Source organism: Chrysochloris asiatica, unplaced genomic scaffold (assembly GCF_000296735.1).
Source record: "Chrysochloris asiatica unplaced genomic scaffold, ChrAsi1.0 scaffold00005, whole genome shotgun sequence".
NCBI classification, from domain to species: domain Eukaryota; kingdom Metazoa; phylum Chordata; class Mammalia; order Afrosoricida; family Chrysochloridae; genus Chrysochloris; species Chrysochloris asiatica.
The window spans coordinates 12,405,466-12,414,069 of record NW_006408523.1 but is presented as its reverse complement, the minus strand read 5'-3'; the positions used below and the strand labels follow the sequence as shown (position 1 = coordinate 12,414,069).

Genomic DNA, 8,604 nt, shown 5'->3' with positions numbered 1-8,604 from the left:
GAGAAAGTTTTTTAGGCAATTGAATAGAATTAAGCATTTCCTGAGGAAATGGTAACAGACGCCACACAACCACAGAGCATATCTGTATCTTTTATTCTTTTCACTTTACAAACAATACGAGAGGGCTTTGTGGAAATTGTGGAAAAAGAATGAAAAGATAATGGAAGTTTTCCATGGACTTTCTAAAGCCTCCTCATATGTGCTATAATAATAAATGCTATGTAACAGTAAGATCGATTTTTATGTCAAAAGATGATTTGGACACTTCTTTCTTCCCTTTGCATAAATCCTGAGAATTGCTTCTTTAATTCACATCTTAAGCACACCTACCTGAATGTTTTCATTCAGAGCCTTGTCCTGCTGCCAGGGTGCCACCGCGGCAGGCAAGCAGAAGACAGCAGCTGTGCCTTGGATGCTGAGTTCGGTGATATAGGTAATTTTGATAAGAACCTTAGCCTTAGGGGGTAAGTTCCCAACACTGACAGTAAAAACATCCTAAAACAGAAAAAGATTGCTTAGTTTTGCAATTCTAAAACACATCTATTCTATACTGGTAATTATTTGAGTTACAATTTGCCAAATTCTTCCTGAAGAAATAGTAACAGAATCTACAAAACAAGGGTTGTTGGTGCTAAAGGGGATATTCACCAGTGTGTGTTAGAAACTTTACTTAGGTTTGGCAGTTGCATTTGATTTCCCTTTCTACCACCCAACATTTAAAGGGAGGTGTTTCAGAACTGTATCCAATCTCTGTGACTCAATGTCTGTCATATGCTATCTCAGAGACTCCCATGATAACTCTCAGATCTCCACCTCCAGAGGAGACCTCTCAGGGACATGTCATCCCACCAATTTCTCCTTGCATTTGCAATATTTCATAGGATCAATAGTGTCAGAACTGCAGTGGGGTCATCTAGAATGGCTTAGAGAAGCTGTTGTTTGACACTTTGGATACTACAAGATAACCTCAGTGGGAGTATTTCAGTACACTGAGAAGTTAATAGTAAGAAAATGGGTAAGTCTCACACTGAAGGGAACAAGGGTAATGGGATAGTATTTTGAGAGGAGAAACAGGAATAAAGGAAGGGCCTCTTTCATTGTTTAGGTTAGATGTTGTTGTTAAGCTATCAAGCTGGTTCCAACTTACAGTAAACCTGTATAGGGTTTTCAAGGAGTGACTGGTGGGTTTGAAATGTCAACTTTGTAGTTAACAGTCCGTTGCTTATCCTACAGTGCCACACCAGGACCAGGGATGAAAATCAAGTAGTGAAAGAGATTCTAGATATTTGAAAGGCACTAACTGATAGAGCAAGGACTAGGAAAATATCCTATAAGGCAGGATAGAGTCCAAGAGACAGATTAGCGCTAGAAATAAGTAGGGAAGAAAGGGCAGATGAGACTAAAGGAACCATTTAAAGTTGGGGGAAAGAAAAGCCAATGTGTTAGTTTCTAATAATCAAAGTCATAGAAGTGGGGAGAGATGAAGGCAGAGGTTAGCAATGGTTCTCAGACTTTATATGTGAGTAAATTCATGATGTATCATTGTTTTTACTTGAAACTACAATGTTGTTGTTGTTATGTGCTGTGGAGTAGGTTCTGACTCATAGCGACCCTGTACAGGGTTTCCAAGGCTATAAATCTTTACGGGAGCAGAATGCCTCATCTTTCTCCCGCAGAACAGCTGGTAGTTTCGAACTGCTGTCCCTGAGGTTTGCAGCCCAATTTGTAACCACTACGCTACCAGAGCTCCTTTTAGGGGTCACCTTTGCTAGTGTTGGAAATAGAGGTATGGTTACTAGTTTAAGGAGAATGGTAAAAGGTTGAAATACCAGTCTTTAGAGAAAGATATCATGTTTGGTAGGGTGGAGGGTCAGAGAAATAGAGGAAGACCTCCAGTGAGATGGATGGGCAAAGTGGCAGCATCAATGGGCTCAAGCGTGGTAACAATTGTGAGGTTGGCCCAGGACTGGGCAATGTTTCATTCTGTTGTGCATAGGGTCGCTATGAGTTGGTACAAACTCGATGGCACCTAACAACAAGAAGAAGAAGAATTGGGGTTCTGTTACAGCACTATAGGATAAGCAATGAACACCTAACCACAAGTAGATGGTTCTCCGAGGAAACTCTTTATGGGTCGCTCTGAGTTGGAACCAACTCCACGGTACTTAGTAAGAATAAAACAAGCCACCAGCCAGGCCTGAATAAAAGGGCTGGAGAAGGATAAGTCCTGTGGGCTAAAGCACTGGACCGCAAGGTCGGTTTGAACCACAAGGTCAGTGGTTCAAACTCAACAGCTGCTCCTAGGAAACCCTATCAGGATCACTATGAGTTGGAACAGACTCAATGGCACTTAACAACAACAACATATAACATTCCAACTACTAATTATTTTCACCTCAATCCCATGGGTATCTAAAGCCAGTGTGTTGGTTTCTGATAATCAAAGTCATAGATGTGGGGAGACATGAAGGCAGAGGTCAGCAATGGCTCTCAGACTTTATATGTGAGTAATATCATTAGTGAAAACTGGCTTCCTGGGGGCCATATGTGAGCACGAAGGAGCACAACAACTCAACTCGTTTGGTGGGGTAGAGACCATAATCATGTACTCTTAGGTGGCAGTGTCTCAAATGAACCTGAGGCTTTTATACAGACTCTTCAGCCAGGGACCAGCATTATTAACTATTTGGTAATCACATCTTCATTGTTGATTCCTATCCTACAAATGGATATCCTAACTGTCAAACGTAATAATTCACCCCTTATATCTAAATGCAAGGTTAGTGGTTTGAATCCACCCAAACGTACCTCAGAAGAAAATCCTGGGGATCTCCTTCTGAAAAGTTAACGACGAAAAACCCAAGAACAAGGTCTACTCTGGCACACACAGACTCACAATGACTCAGAGTCAACTCAATGGCAAATGCGTTGGTGTTTAAGTCTATACTCATTTTTAATATTGTACACACCATGCCCTGGTGGCAGAGTGGGTTGGTTACAAGTTGGACTGCTCACTGCAAGGTCAGCAGTTCAAATCCACCAGCCGCTGCATGGGAGAAAGACGAGGCTGTCTGTTCCCGTAAAGATTTACAGCCTCGAAAACCCTATACAGGGTCACTAGGAGTCAGAATCAACTTGATGGCACACAACGACAACCACCAACCATGCCAAACACTAAATGTTCATGGTATTATGGCAATAAGACCCCCAGCAAGATGGACTGGTAAAGTGGCAGCATCAATGGGCTCAAGTGTGGCAACAATTGTGAGGTTATTCATTCTGTTGTGCATAGGGTTGCTATGAGTCGGTACTGACTTCATGGCATCTAAGAACAACAACAACAATTATGGCAATGTGTTATCCTCAGAGGATAAACCTGAAGTGTAAGGGCCCATCTTTAACAACTAAATCTGCACTCGTTAGTCTGGTTAGAAAGTGCATGTAATCACATACCTGCCAAAGGCACATTTAAAATGTCTTATACTTAAGAGAAAAATCTAATGAACATGATTCTTCTTCCAGATTCTCCACATTATATTCCTAAAAAATAAACCAAACAAAAAAAGCCACACAACCCCAAACCACAGCCATCAAGTCAATTCCAACTCACAGAGATCCCACAGGACGGAGTAAAACTGTCCTACGGGGTTTACAAAACTGTACTTTTTATGGGGAATTCTTGGTGTGGTGCTGTAGGATCAGTACTGAACTGTGAACCACAAGGTTGGTGGTTCAAACCCACCAGCAGCTCCTCAGAAACCCTGTACAGGGTCACGATGAATGGGTATTGACTCGACAGCACTTAACAACAAGTCTTTAAAGGGGCACACCACCACATAGTTCTCCTGTGAAGTAGCTGTTGGGTTCAAATCACCAACCTTTCAGTTAGCAGTTGAGTGATTTAACCACTGCACCACTAGGGTTATTGTATATCTTATTATTAATATAATAACAAGAAAGCAAAGAATGTGGCCCTATTTCAGTACTCTGCACACATGCCTGCTCGAATTATGATTTGGTGAAAGTTAAGTCAATTTTTAGTTAAGCTCAGTTCCAAGACAGTTTATCCTAGAAATATATCACATTCTTTTATCGGAAGATGCCAATTATGGAACCCAAATGTTTTCTTTTTGGTACTACTTCTGTAATTGGAAAACTCAGCTCCCAATTACAGAATATCTTCATATCTGTCTGGTAATATTTACAGTATTTCTTCCATTATTTAGGTAAGTTAGATGAGTGTGGCCAGCGTGGCCTCCCCCTGCTAAAAGCAAATGAAATGATAGGGGCCCCAATGGTACAAATTATCTTGGCTTCTAGTTTGAATTTCATAATGGAAATCATTTTCCAATCCCTCTCTTCCTTCTCATAAGTCTACTGAACAGACGAATATCAAGTCCTACAGGGGCGTCCTGATCCATCAAGTAAGCACCGTGGCCTTTCCTGATAGCTTCTTGGTACTCCTGATGAGCTTTGTTCTTCTCCTTAACCTGGAAAAGACAATGTTTACATCTGTCAAAGTGCGAATGGGGACTTCAGACTTTTAATTAGGAAAAGTTCATCATGTTTATCGAAGTTTAGGCAAAAACAGAAAGCTCAGAGTCCATCGTAGATGAATGGAAGTTTATGTAAACTGATCAATAATTTGAACCAAAAGAAAAAGGGGGCAATGAAAGAGAAATTCTCTTTAAATTGGGAACAAAATACTTCAGACTCAATAGAAGGGAAAAGGCTCTACTGGGACTTTATTTGGAGCAAGAAATAATCAATTTGTGTTTATTTTACCTTATAGTGAACAAAATGTGGGTTGTGATTTAATTGTGGGCTAATGTTTAGAATAAACAAAGAATGAAGCAACTGCATTGGTGCATTTCTTTTCTAAATTCACATCAGTTTGACTTTTATAGCAGGGTGTGGAGGTGCCATTCTTGTTCACCAGTTATCTTGTGTCCTCTCCTAGACTTTGGATGTTGAAGTCACTCTTTTATGAAGTGTCTAGGCATCAAATGTGCCAGAAACAGACCAACAAAGTTGGGACTAACAGGATAGAAACCAGTAGCCAAGGAGGATGCCCAAGTGGAGACTAGCTGCATAAATATTAAAATATTTTGCTTTATGACAAGGTTGCTATGGGGACACAAATAATGAAGATTTAATAGGAATTGGAAACCAAAGCGAAATCACAATCTTCTCCCCTTACCTCTCCTACTATATGCTTTCCATTGATGAACGCTTCGAAACCACACACTGCTGCCTTATCATCCAGAGGAAAGATATATTTAGCCTCAATGGGCACATGACTTTGATTTGTGTATGTCTGAAAAACAATGACCTGAAAAAGCAGAAAAAAATCCATATACTTGATACTACAATCACTAATGAAAACTTAGTGCATTTTTGCTTTCAATTCCTTGAAGTTTTATCATGTTCCTCAAATTCCCAACTCTGGCTTCAGGGATTAGAAGAGATGCCACTTCAGTGTGGTATCTATGTCACATGAGAAACTGCACCAGCCTCAAGATTAGGTAGTTCATCATACGTGCCAACAGATGATTCGCTTGTTAATAGTACAACTTAGTTAGCAGAAGCAACGTAGCTACTGTTAAGCATGACAGACAGCACTTGTGTCTGTTTGTCATCCTGTGGTTGCCTTGCGTGCTACTGTGATGCTGGAAGATGCTGCTATTTCCAATGGTTTCAGCAGAATTTTCAGACTCAAATAGACTAGGAATAAGGACTTGATGATCTATTTCTAGAAAAACTGGCCGTTGAGAATCTTAGGAATAAGAGCAGAGCATTGTTTGCTTTAGTGCAGGAAGATGAGCCCGACACGTTGGAAGACATTCAAAATGCTACTAGGAAAGCGCTGCCTTCTCAAAGTGGAGTCGACCTTAATGATGTGGATGGAGTAAGCTTTCAAGACCTTCAGTTGCTGATGCGGCACAACTCAAAATGAGAAGACACAGTTGCAAACATCCATTAACACTCAGATTGTGAAATGCACAAAGTATAAATCTAGGAAAATTTCAAGTCATGAAAAATGAAATGGAATACACAAAGACTGATATGCTAGAGTTTAGTGAGCTGTAATGGATGGGTACTGGTCATTTTGGATCAGACAGTCTTGTGGTCCACCATGCCAGAATGACAACCTGAAAAGAAGTAGAACCACATTCCTCATCAGAAAGACTATTTCAAGATTTATCCTGAAGTACAATGCTGTCAGTGACAGGACAACACCCATGCACATACAAGGAAGACAAGTTAATATTATTAAAGTTCACTCATCGATAACTAATGTCACAACAAAAAATAAAACAAAGTATTTTTTTACCACTTTCTGCTGTCTGAAGTTGATCAAACATGTAGGCAAGATGCATTGATAAGTACCGGTGATTGAAATGTGAACGTTAGAAACAAACAAGTAACAGTAGCTGGAAAATACGGCTTTGATGATACAAACTCCAGAAATTGTATAAGAGAAATTTACAAGAACAACAACTTATTCATTGCAGATCCTCTTTTCAATTACATAAACTGTAACTATACACATGGATCCCACCAGATAGAACACACAGGAATCAGACTGACTATATCTGAGAATAGAGATAATGTAGAAGTTCAGTATCATTAGTCAGAATGAGACCATTAGCCAGTCGCAGAACAGACCATCAACTGCTCATATGCAAGTTCAAATGAAGCTGAAGAGAATTAAAAAAGTCCACGTGAGCCGAAGTACAGCCTTGAGTATATCCCACCTGAATTTAGAGACTATCTCAAGAATAGATTTGATGAACACTAATGACCAAGGACTAGACAAGTTGTGGGATGACATCAAAAACATCCTACAGGAAGAAAGCCAAAGGTCATTAACATGACAGGAAAGAAAGACCAAAACAGATGTCAGAAGAGTCTCTGAAACTTGCTCATGAATGTAGAGAAGTTAAAGCAACTGGATGAAATGATGAAGTAAAAGAGCTGAGCAGAGTATTTCAAAGGGAAACTCAAGAAGACAGGTATTATATTGAAATGTGCAAAGACTTGGAGTTATAAAACAAAACAGGAAGCGTATGCTTAGCATTTCTCAAGCTGAAAGAACTGAAGAGAATGTTCAAGTCTTAAGCTGCAATACTGAAGGATTCTATGGGCAAAATACCAAACAAAGCATGAACCATCAAAAGAAAATGTAAGGAATGCAGTCACTGTACCAGAAAGAAATGGTCAGTGTTTAACCATTTCAGGAGGTAGCATATAATCATGACCAAAAGAATTGAAAAAAGAAGTCCAAGTCAGCACTGAAGCTATTGGCAAAAAACAAGTCTCCAGAAATTGACAAGACATTTCAACAAAGAGCTACAACTCTGGAAGCACTCACTAGTCTATACCAAGAAATATGGAAGACAGCTATCTGGCAAACCAACTGGCCAAGATCTGTATTTGTGCCTATACCAAAGAAAGGTGATACAACAGATTGTGAAAATTACTGAACAACATCATTAATATCATATGAAGTAAAACCTTGCTTAAACCCATTCACAAATGGTTGCAACAGTATATCAACAGGGAACTGCCAAAAATTCAAGCCAGATTCAAGAGAACTCTGAACAAGGGATCTCATTGGTGATGTCAGATGGATCTAGGCTGAATGCAGAGAACAGCAGAAAGACGTTTATCAGTGTTTAACTAACTGCAAAAGCTTTCAATTGTGCGGGTCATGGCAAGCTATAGACAACATTGCGGAGAATGAATATTCTGGAATACTTAACTGTGCTCATGAAGAATCTGTATATAGACCAAGAAGCAGTTTGAACAGAATAAGAGAACACTGAATGGTTTAAAATTAGGAAAGGTCATGTGCCAGGATTGTATTCTTTCACCATATGTATTCAATGTGTATGCTCAGACATAATCCGAGAAGCTGGTTATATGAAGAAAAACGTGGCATCAGGATTGGAGGATGACTCATTAACAACCTCTGATATGCAGATGACATAACCTTGCTTGCTGAAAGTGAAGAGGACTTAAAGCACTTACTGATAAAGATCCTTCAATAAGGATTACACCTTAACCTAAAGAAAAAGAAAAAATCCTCACAACTGGACCAATAAACAACATCATGACAGATGGTGAAAAACCTGAAGTTGTGAAGGATTTCCATTTCTTTCATTACACAATCAACATCCATGAAAGCAGCCATCAAGAAATCAAGCATATGGCATTGGACAAATCTGCCACAAAGGACTTCTTTAAAGTGTTAAAAAGCAAAACATGTCACTTTGAAGACTAAGGTGCCCAACCCATGCCGTGGTATACATATGAGTCACCTCATATGCATGCAAAAGCTGGACAATGAAAAAGGAAGACTGACAAAGAATTGATTACTTTTGAATTAACGTTTGGCGAATAATATTAAATATTAAATAATAAAGTATATTCTGATATTATATTGACATAGTTCCATCAATAACTCAACTATCAGAAAATATATGTACATGCTGTCAGTCAAGCCACAGCTCTTGGCATAATTCCCAACAAATGTTGACAAACTGATGTACCAAAGTATCAAGATATAGTTGAAGATTTGAGTGTATAGGGTCCCTATGA

The 8,604-nt window shown here is 39.4% G+C and overlaps 1 protein-coding gene across 1 annotated transcript in view; it reads right to left on the bottom strand.

Moving 5' to 3' along the window:
- LOC102831775 (poly [ADP-ribose] polymerase 4-like) overlaps positions 1 to 8,604 on the bottom strand; it is a 90,515-nt gene that overhangs the window by 50,572 nt on the left and 31,339 nt on the right. Inside the window, exons 15-17 of the mRNA XM_006832059.1 lie at positions 5,201 to 5,332; positions 4,404 to 4,490; positions 331 to 495 (exon numbers count right to left, since the gene is read on the bottom strand). Of these exons, the coding sequence (XP_006832122.1) occupies positions 331 to 495; positions 4,404 to 4,490; positions 5,201 to 5,332 (384 nt within the window). The remainder of the gene's footprint in view (positions 1 to 330; positions 496 to 4,403; positions 4,491 to 5,200; positions 5,333 to 8,604) is intronic.